The sequence below is a fragment of the Sprattus sprattus genome (genome assembly GCF_963457725.1).
Source record: "Sprattus sprattus genome assembly, chromosome: 8".
Lineage (NCBI taxonomy): Eukaryota > Metazoa > Chordata > Actinopteri > Clupeiformes > Clupeidae > Sprattus > Sprattus sprattus.
The window spans coordinates 26,440,294-26,456,717 of NC_137927.1; the positions used below are offsets into that span (position 1 = coordinate 26,440,294).

Below are 16,424 nucleotides of genomic sequence, written 5' to 3' on the forward strand. Positions count from 1 at the left end.
AATGCAGTGAAGGGGCAGGGAATTCCCAGACAAAGCTGAGGTCACATCTTTGAAAGAAACATTACATTCTTATCATGAAACAAATATTTTTCTCAAAAATATGTGTGCCACAATTATTGGCACACCTTCATTTAATATTTTGTGCAGCCTCCCTTTGCCAAGATAACAGCTCTGAGTCTTCTCCTATAATGCGTGATGAGGTTGGTGAACACATGGCACAGGATCTGAGACCGTTCCTCCATACAGTATCTCTCCAGATCCTTCAGATTCTAAGGTCGACACTTTTGGACTCTCCTTTTCAGCTCATCCCACATATTTTCTATCGGGTTTAGGTCGAGGGACTATGATGGCCATGGCAAAAACTTTATTCTGATACCTTGTATCCTAAAAAGATGTCCTGGGCCTTTGGAAGAAAAACAGCCTCAAAACATCATAGATCTGCCACCATACTTCAGTCAGTGGGTATGAGGTGCTGTTCTAAATGGCTATCTTTCTGTATACTGTATTTTGGTCTCATCTGACATTGAAAGTCAGTAACATTTGGCAAACTGTAGGCGCTTTAGTTTGTTGTTGATAGACAACAGAGGCTTTTTTTTTGGCAGCCCTCCCAAACAACTTGTGGTGATATGGATGGTTTGTGATGTTTAGGAGACTTTCTGACCCCAAGACTCAACTAACTTCTGAAATTCTCAAGCTGTGATCTTTGGAGATTATTTTGCCAGTCAAACTATTCTTCTTACAGTGCGTGGGGTCAATGTACACTCGTCATCTTCCAGGCTGATTCTTAACATCTCCTGTCGCTTTAAACTTCCTAATTATTGCCATGATAGTGGAAAAAGTTATTTTCAACTGTTTAGAGATTTTCTTATATCCATTTCCTGATTTTTGTAGCTCAACAACTTTTCGTCACACATCGTCACTGTTGTTCTTGGTTCTTTCCAATAGTGATGAATGACTACGGGAATTTGGCCTGTTGCCCCTCATATTTATACCCCAGTGAAACAGGAAGTCATGGTTGACCACTAAACAGTTCCTATCAACATCAAACAGGTGAACTTAAAAATGTAAAACATGACTGGAAATATACTTCAGTTAGATTGAAATTATAAGATTCTAGGGGTGGCACACATGTTCTGGACATTTTTTTAAATCATTATACATAATAGTATTTTTTTGTGAATATTTTGAGTGAAACAGCAGGATTAACAGCAAAGACATTTTTTCATAGCCTGATTTGCTCATATTCACTAAGGGTGCCAATAATTCTGGAAGGCACTGTATATATAAGACTAGACTGACTATCTCTAACCATGGCTTTGTAGAATCTGTGGTTGACAGCCCACTAGTCTGGAGGATTACAGTGACCAAGAAATGATTGCATTGATGAATTTATGGAATGTGCGATGTGCGTTGTATATTTTTTTAAGGGTATGTGGCTATTCATTTTAAAAGCTGCATTTTAGTCAGGGAGAAACTATTACAGATTAAAAAACAGGATGTTTTAATGGCACCTTATTTTTCTATACATTAGAAAAATAGAAACGAAAAGTCAACAAACATTTCCTATCAAATCAACAATTTCAACTTCCAATTTCAAAGGAAAAAAAACATAATTGAAAAACAAAAATTACTTACCAACCGTTGTAGAAAAAAATCCCTAATATCAGTTTATTGATGTTGATTATTAGATGGAATGATTTACTTACAGAAATCCTGAATTCTGGTTAATTCCAAACATTTCAAACCTTGTATTACATGCTTGCTTTTGCTTTGGCTATTTGACTGTCCGCAAAAAACATTCACAGAAAACATAAAACAAAGAACACTTTAGGAACTCAGAACCCTCAAGAGAATAAGTGCACTGAGTGATACAACTGAACACTGAAAAGAGTAACGCAATTCTTACGCAATTGTAAAGCAACTTATTAACAATTACCCTATTTTAAGTGATTACAGGTGATTATTCCAATCTTGATATCAGCACAGGTTGTCATAAATTGAAAAAGTCAAATGAAATCAACAAATATGTCTCAAATTGTCACTTGTGCAACATATAACAGTACCGATTTCAGCTCATTTATCAGTTAATGCAACAATGGATTATATAACAAAAAAGTCGAAACATTTGACTGAACAAGTAACAAATTAATGTTGTAATGCTGACCAACCAGTGATTTGGTGGCTTTCAGTCTCATGTGGCCCTTGAGCAGTTTTCATGTGAACTCGCCGTGTCACACCTCACCTTCAGGTCTGGCTAAACTATGCAACCGCCACATTACAGCTCCTGCTTGCTTTTCACACCTTTCTTGGCTGCTTTTTGATCTGTCTTTTTCTTGGCATCTTTCTGATCCTTCCCCTTGGCATCTGGCTTGGCAGCTTTCCCAGGGTACACCTGGCCTTCCACGGTCACATCCTCACAGCGGTCCTGGGCCACCAGGAAGTCTTTGATCTCCCAAGCAAAGCTGCCGTCACGCAGCATGAAGATGGCACGGTTGGCACCCACTACAAACCTGGAGATAGAGCATCCCAGAGATCAGCACAATTACTGACAGTGAGGCAATGCATACAGCAGGGGAATGTGGGGGAAACAGTATCTAAGGTGTATCTAAGGTTATATAAACAAAACAGACACAAACAAACTCCTATCTGTAGCACATCTTTTCAGTTGATATCACATGTATGTATGTATTCAACCTAATAACGCTCAGATGTGAAGTTTACGATTAAATATTAAAACTTGAAGGTCCTTCATGCTGGTAAAAGTTGATATTTGAACTCAACAGCCCATCAAGTAGACCTGTCCCTTCATACTCCTGTATTTTTTTTTTTAAACATACATATTAGAGCGCTGACTGATAGCTAGAGGAAACATGAGAAGAATTTCACTAAATGTGTTGATGGTTGCCTATGCTGTTCTATGTGTCAAATAGATCTCCAGTTTTTTTTCATAAATGTTTGTGCTTGATGTTTGTCTTTTCTAGGGTAGAAAATATACAGGGTATGGGGGGACATCTTGTGGAGCTCCAAGGATCCTACTAAAGCATCTATTAAAAGGTATGGTGGCACCAGCCACAGAGTTCCCATGTCAAGGCATCAGAACCTGTATCTAACCTAACACATTTTTGTAATACAGTGTGTTGTCTTTACATTCTGATTAGTTCTTATGGGCTTTAGCAGCCATGTGTGAAGTTTTCACCATCTGGAAGACTATTTTAATTTAATTACAAGTTATGAAATTGTTGATGCCAACAAGGCTACACCCACTGGCTATTGTTTTAAGATTCACCCCTAACTTATGCATGTTCCTGTACTTTTAGATTTGCAACTGTCCTTTGAGCCCCACGTTCTGGAAATGTTTGGATTGGTTTCAAAATTATAACAGTTGTTAAACTGCACTCGTCCCCACCCACATTTCTTTTCACCATAGTTGTCTCAATGTGTATATCAACATGAGTTTTAAGAGAAAGCACATTCTGAAAGTTATAATAAAAACGATGTTCTTAAAAACATAAGGCGATTTTTGGGATCTGCAATCAAAATATTCAACATGGTCTGACTTTATTACCCCTCACGAAACATCCAAAGAGAGATGGGCACATCCCCCCCTCAATTATTTTGTGGTCAATCAATGAGGAAACTATTTTTAAAGTGCTCCACCAAGAGTACCTCTGGATGTCATAGTTGGCATTGAAGAGACTCGACTGCCACAAGCTGCTGATTTCCTCGGTCTCCTTCTCTGTCGGATCTCCTGACACAGTAGCAAACACCATCAGCGTCTTCCCCTTTTTGGACATTTTCAGAAGCTCTTCTGGCTTGGATGTGTCCACTTTGGAGAAGTCTATGGGGGGAGGCGATCTTTTGTGTTCCGGGAGGTCACCCTCTTCAATGTCATCATCTTCCTGGAAGGCATTGGAATGGTAATGTTAGTGTTATGTCATGTCACCATATACTAGAATGGTCAATGATCAAATTAAACCTATCCACCTTTAATTGGTGGCAAAATCATGTGGAACTGACTTACTACGCAGTCTTCTGTCGAAGATGCCACAATGTTTTGGTTTCATTAGCCTCACAAGAATGAATACCATGATTTATTATACAAAATGACTTCAGAGGTATTGTGCATTGCACATGTAGCAGAGAACATGGCTACACATAAAAATGGACTGTATTGATTAGTTTTAGCTGAGCAGCTAAGTAGAAGGGTGACAATAATCTATAGATGTCATATGTATTATAGATCATCATACGTATTTCTGTTTTCAGTGCTATTTCTCCCCCTCACAAAGTGAGGCAACTGGGCATCGGTGTGTCTGACAGACTTCATTTTACATTTATAATGTGTGTTCATTCAGTCTGTTCCTCTAAATGTGTCTATTGGAAAACTTTACAAAAATTTTTGGGATTTTTCTTTGTAAGGTGTAATGGAAGGCGAATGTCTACACAAAACTACATTTGTCTACATCAAAAGAAATCGTTCTGTATCGTTTAAATGCGTCACCCCTGAATCGTGTGCTAGCATTGTATCTAGATACCATATCGTCTTATAAGGAAGTGGTGCACACCCCAAATTGACACATCAAATGTTACCAAATCACTGGTTACACATGGCAAGGAAGATAGAACTCTGCTGTATTTTCAAAGCCGGCAAACGTTAGTCACCTGACAAGATGATGATTAGCTATGTTGTTAACCGTTAAACGCACAGAAGTGTTTTATGCTAGTCACACACTTACCCTAGTAAAACAAATCTACAGCAGGCTGACGTTATTACAATTCATCTCCACTCAAATGACCGTCTTTACGTCAAAATAGACGTCCATTACACAAAACTTTATCAGTCACAAAGAAAAGTAAACTACACACACAACTTGACAAGCCTAAATGAAGACAGCTAACGTCGGTATAAGTCAATAATACGATTAAAATATAACGATGACAAAACTTTATGCTAGTCTCAGTCATGGCCAAGAAAGGCATTAGCAAGTAATTTATGGGGAAAAGCATCTTCAAACATATTAGTAACAAATGAATTAGCTTATGAACTAAAAAAAGAGACAGAATACCTGTCATGACAAGAAAGTGAGACTTGCTAGCGTGTAGACGTTAGTTATCGTTACACCTAACATAGCCTAAGTAAGCATGAGTTGAGAAGCTATGAATGAGAAATTAACCCCCAACGAACCTCCCATTGTTCCAGAAGTCTTGCCATATCAGCATCATTGTAATCACGAATGTCTTTTTTCTTTTTAGGTTTGGTGTCTTCACATTGTACTAGAAAGAACGAAATAGCAAATACAAAGAGTATAACATTGGTCTTCCTCGATTTGCCGGGCGACGCCATCTTTATTGTTGGTGCACGAGCTGGAATCTCCCTATTGGCTAAATTCTCCAACGTCACAAATGTTCTGAAGGGGCGTATTTTCTGTCAGGAAATTGGCTGGTTATGTTTTTTTTATATCAATAATGATGAGGTGATTTTTTTAAAATCGTAATGTAGTAACTCAGAAGCTGATTGATGGCCACGTTGTATGAAGCTGACAACCATGTTAATTTGGTGTATAAGAAGGGAAGACATGACGAAGTGACCAATTTTATCACCTGAGATTAAGGATAAGGGAGAAGGTCAGGGACCACAGATATGCAAGGCCGTGGAAGTTATGGCATCAGGTGAATCCATTTAGAGCTAATGTGTCAAATTCAAGGCCCGAGGGCCTGATCAGTCCCGACAAGCCATTTAATCTGGCCCGCCAGCTCCTCAGAATGTTGCAAAAAAGTTCCATTGATTTGAATTAGAAACGGTGACATTTTATTTGGCTTGCCTAATTTCCCCTCAGGATTAATGAAGTATTCATCTATTTCCTATCTATTTATCTATCAGAGCTTGTCTGCCGCGGCCGCTGGTATGTCGAACGCACCACAAATACTGCCAAGTCCCACAAAGCACTGTCCCTGTGTTGGTAGCAAATGTCAATTTAGGGAGCGCTTGCCCCACTGTCTGTTCCTCGAGGAAGAAGTCAATGTTTTCCCACTGGCTTCAGAAATTCTCTGTTCTGACTGATGGAGTAAAGGCCTAAACCGAAATAAACTTCTACGACTCTGTTAATCTGTGGTCACGCAGTTGACTCGGCGGACTTGTTTTCATATATGGTTCTCAGAGGGTTGTAGGTGTTGCAAAGCATTTTTTTTTTTTTTAAAGATGGCGGTGAACCAAACTCCGTAGAGGTTTTTTGAAGGGTGTCTGAGCCAGCTATCTAATGTTGGCATACTACTTCCCAGGAAAACAGCGATGTATTGACAGATTGACAGAGTCGGATAGTCACAAAATGTGGGAGGTGCACGTCAGGCCAAGGAGAGGTGCTCAGAGAGGGTTTGCAATGTCAGAGAGGGCTCTCCGTGTCTCGTGTCTCCGAAAAACGGCGGCCATAAATTGGGCTTAAGGTTTGAGCTTGTTGTCTAACCACAGCATGATGACTTTTTCTTTATGTGTACAAAGCATTGGTGATATTACATTAGTAATTGAAAACATAATCATACATTATATTTGGTGATAACAGCCAACTGTGATTTGTTTCAAATGTTCTAACATTTGCCAAGCATTCATGGTAATGACCATCTGAATGCAGTGCAATGCCAGCACTTCAATAGATTGCACAATAGTACATACAGTATGATATAAATTGAGGTTATGTTTCAACCATATTTAAGGGTGCAGTATGATGCATGGACTATGCAGCGTGGATATGAGCGCTCCTTCAAATCATAGCACATGCTGTTTTCATTTCATGTAGTATCTTTTTTTCATGTTCTTGTCTGGGGCTGAAGTTTTGTACAAAAAAAAAAAAAAAAAAGTGTGTTTACACTGGATGCAACTTCAAACAACCACCTAAGATAAACTATTGCTTAATGCATCCCTTGCAAATATTAACAGGTTTTTAACTTTCTGGAACTGTCATGATTAACCAAGCAGAGGGAGACATGTACTTTTGCCAGAAGAAAAAAAGAAAAATATCAGCAAAAAATATCAGCAATCAGTGACATAGCCTACATATGACAACAACCCATCTCCATAGCATTTCTGTCCATAAGTCTCACGTCAATGAGAGGCCTCCTCCCCTTCCTGCCTCTGTTTGAGTTGAGTGTTATAAGTGAGAGGCTCATTCAACATAATCTAAGCAGTTTCCTCTCAGGACACTCCACCCAATGGCACAGTGCCCTGCGCAGCTGTAAGACTGACTAGGCAGAACCACAGAACCAACTGCCGGTTCAAGACCCCATACTCTTAATATTAAGATTAAAAGTAACCAAACAGTTCAACATTATTCATCAATTTTTTATTTCCTTTTATGACAGAACATGTTTGCCTCTATTTGTATGAACAAATAAAATACATAATATAGCCTAGCCTAAATGAAGGGCAAATAATCTTGACAGTGAATCATTAGAAAAAAGCTGAATGCTGTATAGAGGAAAACATATTTTAGGTATGCTTAATTGTTTTTATATGGTAAAATAGCGTATATGAGATTTATCTTAGATTAGGAGAATGAATCATTTTTGAATTGCTTCATTGGCGCACCGTTTAAATTAGAAATCCCCTTATGTGAATTCCACTATGAGATAGAAATACGTGTGTAAAAATAACGTAGCCTACTCGAAGTCTCATCTTCGACTTGCCGATTTGGCTATTCAACTTTCTAAACATGAGTTTCGGTCTTTACAAGTGGTCTTTTAAGAATACGTCACCTTTAAGAATGACAGCAAAGAATCAAATATCTGGTTTCTGTTTTGGTTCAGAGATTTCAATACTTTTTTATTACACTCGGTAGGTTCATTTTGGAACGGCACGTTTGGCTATTTTAGTCTACTTTGGTTTTATAACGGAAAATGATTTAGGCCTAGCCTAGGCTTTATCGGATGTTTTAATATGTAAGCCTATGTATTTTAACAGGCCTATTTTAACTCTCGTAGTCTTTATCTGTTTTCTTTACAGAAACGTAATTTTCGTACATTTGTTTAGCGTTTTAGAATGGAATATGTATCTTGTTGCAGGAATTAGCCTACGATCAAAAATGAACAAATTCTCTCTAATCTGAAAGGTGTGTCCCCATTTGTACTGCCTACCTCTTATCAGACACGTTTTAACATGATCTAACAACTAGGCATAAAGCATTACGAGGTATTATACAGATCAATTATCTCAAATAAAAGTTAAAAAAGAAAAAGAGCGTAATCCCAAATCTGTACTGTCAACAAACTCCAGCCATCTGAATATGGCTGTTTGAATACGTCGTGACGTGAGGTGACGTGAAACGTAAAGTTAATCTTGAACTGTCGTTACGGCAAAGGCGCCGTTCTCTAGAAGTGGAGAGCAGCTGTGTGTTTCATTGACTGCGAGACAGTAGTGTTCAACAAGTCAGAGAATCGCTTGAAAACTGTGGTGTAACGCTATTCAAACTGTTGTCCATGGTCACTGTGGCTGAAAAATGCTTGAGGTCCGACAGGGAAATGGAAGGCGGGCATTCTGTCCTTTTGGGAGCGGCTGCACGGGTGTAACTTTGCCTCTACGCCGGTAGTCGAATGCGTCCCACGTCGGGGCCTCTGGAAGGGATGGATTGAGGCAGATGGATCATTCAGCGCTTAATCGTGGATATTAACTACTACAATTATTTTATTTTATGTGAAAGAAAAGCGGGCAAGAGTGACACGCTGTTTTCCCGTCTCCGGATATAATATTCTCGCGGTCACATGAACTTAAATACACAGCTGAAACTTGGCTAACAGGCTATATTTTCGAGGAAGCTAAGGTAGCTAGTTTGCTATCCCATTGCCTTTGGTACTGAGCTGCAATCAACCAGCGCAAATGCGGCCACACCCTCTACTGCTTCCTGATACTAGAGATGTAGCGGGAGACTAAAACCCACATTGTAAGTAGGAATAACAACCACTTCTTCTGAATGAAGTTTTGAGGTAAACACTCAGTGTCAAAGTTGTGGACTACTTTAATGAAACTAACATTTCGGTCAAAAGGATACGACATCGAGATGGATATCAAAACCGAAACCCGACACCATCTACGCCGGACAAGACTTTGCCCCGCTTTCTGCTAAGAGGGCATATTCACAATAGATATGCACATGGAATTCAGTTTGCAGAAAGAACTCGTCTGTATTACGGGATCTTGTATGAGAAAGAAAAGGTTGAAAGTGGAGGGAAGAACGGCCCCGTGGCCCTTTGCTCTTGTTGAGTCTTATTTGGCTTCATTGATGAAATGATGGTGCAGGAAAAGCAGAACGATCCCGAAGAGGTCAATCGGAACTGGTCACGGAGCGCAGGCATGCCGCTGCCGCACTGTTACAATAGGGTGGCCAAAGTCGGTGGGTACAGTTTAGATCATAGTTCGATGTATCTACATCCTGCTACCGTAACGCAACAAGGATGTCACAACTCATTTTTCCTTGATGCAATTTAAGAAGCAAAGACGTGATATACTATATCAATTGGCATTTATTGAGTCAAGAACAACGTGAATATTTCGTCTGGAGGAAGACAAAACATCTTTTTAATTTCTAGTCAACCTGCACTTTGTTTTTGAAACCGGCAACCTTGAGGCACTGCATCCTGGGTTTTGTTTATTCGGTATGCTATGGACCAAAATAGCTAATGGAAACCTGTGAAAACATCACTTCTAAAAAATATCAGGGGCAAAATACAAATTAACGTGTTGTAATATAAAAGTGATGGAATCATGTGATGTGGAAGATTGAAGCGATAGTTTGACACTGAGAAACTCAGCATGTATCATTGAAGGGATTTTTTTTCTTTGATCGACTTGTCTTTTCTCTTATTTGTTGAATGATATTGCTCAATACATAGTAATGTACATATACTCTACAGAGTATTGCCAATCCCACATTATCAGCAGTGCCTAGAATAAGATTGTATTGTCTTGTTGGAAAGGTTCCTGCAAATGTTTACCACACAGTTTCAATGTCCTGTGCTCTTTCAAAGTTGTCAGTGGATTTTAATGTTTTGAAGGACATCAAGGAAGACTTCTTGGCCAGTTTCAATATTTGTAAAGAAGGTGCAGATATATCTCACACTTAAGAAGATGTCTTAAAATACATGTTCACTATGGCATGTACAGCATAATCTATTTTTTTATCAGTCAAAAATCCAGACTATTAGCTCGACCACCCTACTATGGCTAGTAGTGGCTCGGGAAAGTCAGTTAAGGAGGTTTCTACCAGCATTTTAAGTGGCAGCTTGCAGCAGAGGAAAAAACTGTCTTCCATCTGTGATGCGTGCAAGAGCAAAATGCAGTTGGTGGCAGACCTGCTCCTGCTGTCCAGCGAGACGAGGCCTGTGATCAGCTCAGAGGGAGTGTCCGTGGCAGAGACCTTTGAGAAGTGCAGGGACACCGTGATCGCCCGGACCAAGGAGCTGTCCATCCTAACACACGACATCCAGAGCCAGCTCAACATGGGCAAGTTTGTGGAGGTGGGGGACAGGCTGGTGGAGATGGGCGACCTGGTGGTCTCCCTGACGGAGTGCTCGGCCCACGCCGCGTACTTGGCGGCCACGGAAACCCCGGGCTCTCAGACGGCCGTATTTGGCCTGGTGGACCGGTACAAAGTGACCCGGTGCCGACACGAGGTGGAGCAGAGCTGCAGCGTGCTCCGCGTCACCAGCCTCTCTGACCTGACACCCCAGGTGCTCCTGGAGGTGTCCCAGAACATCTCGCGAAACCTCAGGACCCTCTCGGACGTGTCCACCCTGGCCAGTGACAAGTCCAAGGACAAGTTTGCCAAGGAGCAGTTCCGAGCGAGCGTGCGCTGCATCAGCACCAGCGCCCAGGCTCTCCTGGCCTGCGTGAAGGAGGTGAAAACCTCCCCCAGCGAACTGACGAGGAACCGCTGCGTCCTCTTTTGCGGACCCCTGGTGCAGTCTGTGCACGCGTTGGTGGGCTTTGCCACTGAGCCCCAATTTTTGGGCAAAGCAGCCGTCATCAGCCCCGAGGGGAAAGCCGTGCAAACGGCCGTCCTTGGAGGGGCCATGAGCGTGGTCTCAGCCTGTGTCCTCCTGACCCAAGGCCTCAGGGATATTTCACAGCATCCTGAAAGCAGCACCAAGATGCCGGACTACCGAGAGCGCTTGCGGAACTCGGCCTGTGCCGTGTCGGACGGGTGCACGTTGCTCTCTCAGGCACTAAGGGATCGATCCTCGCCCAGAACTCTACCGCCAGTCAACTCCCACTCTGTGAATTAAATTACCCAGTTTGCAAATTATTCAGTTCTTTTGACATACCAAAGAAACTCATAATTGTCCAGAATTAGTGAATGTGTTGCTTTCTTTTTATTTCTTTTTCTTCAACTTGGCATGCCTGTCAGTGAGTCTAGTGTGTACAACAGCCAGGTTTAAAAGATACAAACAAAATGTAAGTCATAGGGTTTTTGTCACGCTGGATGTGATTTAAAGCCTTCACTAAAACTGACCATGAACTAACTTCTTATCCACACTCTCCCTTGGCTTCGTATTGCCAAAAGAAAAAGAAAAGTGCCCCATTCAATTTAAAAGCAGAAAAAAAGTTTACCTCAGTTTTCAGCCATATGAAAACGACAGACAAAATGATGGATGTAGCTACACTTGTCTGACCAATGACATGGTGACCTGTAGAAGTACATGAGTTTAGTGAGTGAGAATGGGAAGTGTGTTCATACTTGTGTTCCATGTGTGAATTTTTAAAAATGGGTTAAAGCTGCTGTGAGTGTGTGCCATAGGTTTTACACTATTTACCAGACTTACAATAGTATTGTAATGTGTTTTTGACCATGCATGTACTGGAGTATTTATTTCAACTATTAAAATGTTGTTTTCTCATATATGTCCCTTTTGGCCTGCTCTTTGCGTCAGAAAGAGTTCCACTATTGAAGTAGACAGTAAGGCTGTTATTAAGCACAGACCAGTAGTAATGAACCAGGTGTCCAAAGTTGCATTACTGAGGGATATTAATGTTAATGTATTTTACGATTCACTGACCATGGTATAATATTATTTGCAGTGTGCAGCTGAATGTTTTCAGGCTATAATGAAGGATTTTTTTTAGTGGATGATGTTCAGTGTTTATTTTGTAAGGTCATGTCTAAAATATGTGTACCAGTGTCAGCCTATATCATGCCGTGTAGGTGTTGGAACCCAAGATTTTAGCAATGCGCATACTAATGAAGGGACAGATTGATATGGTTAAACACGATGTCTTAACACTACTGACACGTAGTCTTCATCATTGGTAAACACATTTTGGCACGGTTTGATTTGGTCTGCAGTTTTCTTTAGTTAACTTTGCTTTTTAAACTTGACTGTAGGCGTGGTGTCTTGGTGTAAAGTAATGTTTTCCTAACAGTTGGTTTTCTCACTGACCTGTCTTTAGAAATGTACCGGTACAGAACTGATGTACAAAAAAAGAATAAGTATGTTTAATGTAATTTGATTATATAACAAAAGGAAAACATTAAATGCCCAGGAATGTTTTCTTAACCTATGTGTCATGCAAAGAAACTCCTGGCTGCTGATAAAGTTCTGCCTTTGAATATCCCTCCTATACCCAACCTTAAGCAAGACTAGACCCTGATCTGTTCCATTTGTTATCACAAGGCAGGATAAGCCTCCAGCAACCTCAGAACCCAATCCTGTGCTCTTTTGATGTCAGCTTCTCCTAGCATTCTCTCCCAACCCCACACATGGAAAAACAGCTACCATGTGAAGAGACCTATCCCGCATACTTCCCAATAAAAATACCAGCATATGCTGCCATATGAGGATAATGCCCAGAAAATGAAACAGGGTTGGGTTGAATTACATCGAGCCTGTTGATTCTCCTTTCATTCCGTTCAAGCTGTGCAGGTCCGTATCTTACGGCTGTGTACAATTTTATGACATAATGTTATTACGTTGGTGTAAATATTTTACATAGTTCACAGAAAATATATTTGGTACAAAAATGCTTACACTGAAAATAGATTATTATTCTAAGGCTACAAAGTATGACTAACATTTTGCATGGGAAAGTAGTGACTGTACACAAGTGGTTGTGCCTTAACTCATCAGGGTCTTTTTAAATTAAAGAACTATTTTGCTGCTCAGTTAAAGAGGTATTCCTATACAATGACTATGGATCCTTTTATTCTCTCAGTTTTTGAATGGCAAACCAAAAACTGTTAGTTCACAACAGGAAACTAATAGCCCTGGCTATCAGGAGACATTTCCTTTTGAGCGCAAAATGTCGGAGTAATAATTTCAAGCAAGGTTTCGCCCATTTCCTGCTAAAGACAGGAAGGTTTGCCTATCCCAATCCCAGAGAGCTACCAGGTCCCATCTGTGCTCTGAGGTAAAGTTTTGTCTAAATGGGTATGAGCCTCTTTTCCCAGGCAAGCCTTGAGCCAATATCCTGCGGTGTTGTCTTTGTAAACACGTCATACTCACAGCTAGTGACATAGAACCTATCATAGCCCTATCAGGATCCATGAATGACAAAGTAACATCAAAGCCAAGCAGAGGTATGGGTGGCTAGCGAGCTCAAAAATATTTAAATTCAAAACATTTTTCCTGGGTGAAATACCGGGATGCCTCCCCTCCCCTCCGTGAACTAAATAATATGTCCACACCTATTCATCTGTTGTTTTTATCAGAGGTATAATATTTTACAATCTTGCTGTGTTTAAAAAGTATGACAATCCCACTTCAGTTAAGCTGAAGTAGAGTTTTCTCTTTGAGGAGCTAGACCATTGATCCCTGTAAGGTCTAAGGTCCAGTGACACTTGTTAGCCGTAATAGGATACTACAACAGTAAATAGGATGATACTATATTCATTATTCACGGGTCCGCTGGATATATCTAGGGTTACAGGGATTTCCATGAAGTCGTTGCTGAGCAGCCGTTTACACAAGACAGCTCGCTTTGAGAAGTGCGAGTCCAAGAAATCTAACCTGGGCCAATTTGAACATCAAACATTTCAGAGAAACTGCCAAAGAGAACTGGTACATACAGCACTAGACTGGGTCGCCCTCATCACATGTCTCATATTTGTATCTATTTAGTTACGTCCTTCTAGACTGTTTATAATACCAGGGCGTGTGAATGTATTTGTGGAGTGGTATAACTGTAAAGCCCAACACACACGGAGAGTAGATATGCTGCACTCTAAATGTGTAATGGGCCTAGAACGCGACCAGTGTGAGTGAGAGACAGCTGTCCCTTGAATGCCCCCCACCCCCCGAACAGCCTCTCCTGGTTTCGGTGAGGGGGAGACATGTCAGTCCTGTGAGATATGATACCTACAGCCTGTCAAAACATGCTTCTTTACTCACTGTGGACCCACCCAGGTTCATATCTATGTATGCTGTAGTGAGCATTTGTGAATATAAGTTCAGAGCATGCAACAGAGGGAAGGGCTCGGCTCAAAGGCGGGAAGGAACTCTGAACATTTGTTGAAACCTTCTTGTCCATGAGGTAATTCACACTGTCAATGGATACATATGTGTTCCAACGACGTCATGGACGACCGAGACTATTGTTAGATGTATCAATATCAGTGGAAGAGTACCGAACTACATGATCATAGCTTTTGATCCCAACATCTGTGCCATATGTTTCATCGCTTAAGAGGGTAAGATCGCTTGATTAAACGGTTTCCGATGGAATCTACGGGAAATCAGAGATGAGTCCAGAAAAAAGTTTGATACCCGCCCATATGTTCTGGGTTCTGAGTGCTAATAATAACAAGCAGCATGTGTTCCTCTCCACACCTTTGTTCTGGATCGGGCCCCCTACTCTCTGGACTTGAGGATTACCCAAGAACATTCTGGCACAGGACAGGACAGTGGCCTCTTTGTGTGGCTCCCACCCACAATCAGCAGTGGCTGCATGTTTGGTCAGCGTGCTCGGCGGAACGGCGCACAAGGCCTTTTCCCACCCTTCCCTGCGCGCTGCACTCTGGACGCTCCTCCAGCCGGGGTGACCCCACCTAGCCTGCTATTGTCTCATGGCCCCCGGAGGAACTACAGGGTTAAGTAGGACAGTGCGTCAGCCTTGGATCTGTCGGCTGTTTTTAAATAAACGACACAGGAAAAGCACAGCCACCTGTGGAGCTGACAGTTACCAAAAATCCCAGGATTCCTTTAAAAATTCCCGGATCATCGTCGAGCAGGGCATGGGAACAAAGACGTATAGCAGGACTCTCTCGAAGCCCAAATTAGGGATGATCCGAGCAGAGGTGTCTCTTTTCTACCCCTTTGTCCCAAGTCCAATCTGCTAAAGTGCATCTGGGGAAACTTGAGAGCTGAGTATGCAATACAAGACTATAACCGCCTGCTGGCAACATGATCTGATTGCCTCCAAATGTAAACGACTCCTCTAGACTGCAAGAGGCCTCGAATTTTCTCATCAAGAAATGTGCTGTCTGGAGAATACAGTTGGCTGCGGATTTCTATTATAACTGTAACTGTGTATGAGGGATGAAAGCATTAAAGAAACATCTAACGAGCTGTGGAACTTGGGATCACAAATTTGGCATAGACACGAACATATGAAGTGTCTGATAGAAAATGAGAAGCAGTTCCCCATAGTCAATCATGTGAATATTCACTCTTTTTTTGTTGCGTGATATTTCAGCCCAGTACGTACAGTGTGTTCTCCCTGTTTTATCATCACAATTTGATTAAACAGATTCATACAAGTTTGACAGCAGACTAAGCAAACTGTTTCTTCAAAAACCACTGGGGTTTACAGTGAAAACGTATTCACTATAACAGTTTACTCTGCTCTTCGACTGCTTCTTCACAGTGGTATGTGGCACACATGTGTCAGGGCAAAATGTTACACAATGATTAAGAATGGCATTTCAAAATGAGCGTGCATACTCTCACAGCTTCATAGAGTAATTGTTTCGCCCTGACAGTTGAAACATAAGCAATAAACACCTTCCTGTAGTAAGGAAGACATTTTCTTTTCTGACTGTACGTGTCGCAATTAATCTCTCCTTTGCAGACTTACGTTAAGAAACAACCACAACAAGGTCAAGCCTTGTGAATCTGACACAGGAAAAGAGCCTTAACATTGGAGGGAATGGGCCAGATCCCGAGTTGGTGGGGTGTACCTTCGCCGTCTTGTTGGAGGCTAATGTGAACCAGCAGTAAGCCTCTCTTTAGGGGAGCATTCTCTGGGTGTGATGTCATCCTTCCCAGTTAAGGCCAAGCCCTCCTTTTTGTTTCACAAATAATTAAATGAATAAATAAATAAACAAACAAACAAGTAACAGGTATCCTCCCCCCAGACGACTTGCTCTTAAAAGAGTGGGTGGTTATAGACATGAAAAGACAAGGGAGGCTGCCCCCCCCACCCCCCCCCCCCCTCCAAAATGTCAACA

The 16,424-nt window shown here is 41.3% G+C and overlaps 2 protein-coding genes across 2 annotated transcripts; one reads left to right on the plus strand and one right to left on the minus strand.

Annotated features, from left to right (window-relative positions):
- Positions 1-1,504: 1,504 nt before the first annotated feature.
- mesd (mesoderm development LRP chaperone) lies at positions 1,505-5,344 on the minus strand (the record flags this gene model as incomplete). Its single annotated transcript, XM_080843467.1, has 3 exons — positions 1,505-2,510; positions 3,667-3,899; positions 5,186-5,344. The coding sequence occupies 3 exons, from the start codon at positions 5,342-5,344 to the stop codon at positions 2,276-2,278; spliced, it is 627 nt and encodes a 208-aa protein (XP_080699593.1). The 3' UTR covers positions 1,505-2,275.
- Positions 5,345-8,417: 3,073 nt separating this feature from the next.
- Positions 8,418-11,880, plus strand: tlnrd1 (talin rod domain containing 1). The gene has a single exon (XM_080843831.1). The coding sequence runs from the start codon at positions 10,204-10,206 to the stop codon at positions 11,266-11,268; it is 1,065 nt and encodes a 354-aa protein (XP_080699957.1). The 5' UTR covers positions 8,418-10,203; the 3' UTR covers positions 11,269-11,880.
- The last annotated feature ends 4,544 nt before the right edge of the window (positions 11,881-16,424 follow it).

What these genes read in the sequence shown, in the direction of transcription:
- tlnrd1 (XM_080843831.1), top strand. Translation starts at nt 10,204, where the DNA reads ATGGCTAGTAGTGGCTCGGGAAAGTCAGTTAAGGAGGTTTCTACCAGC.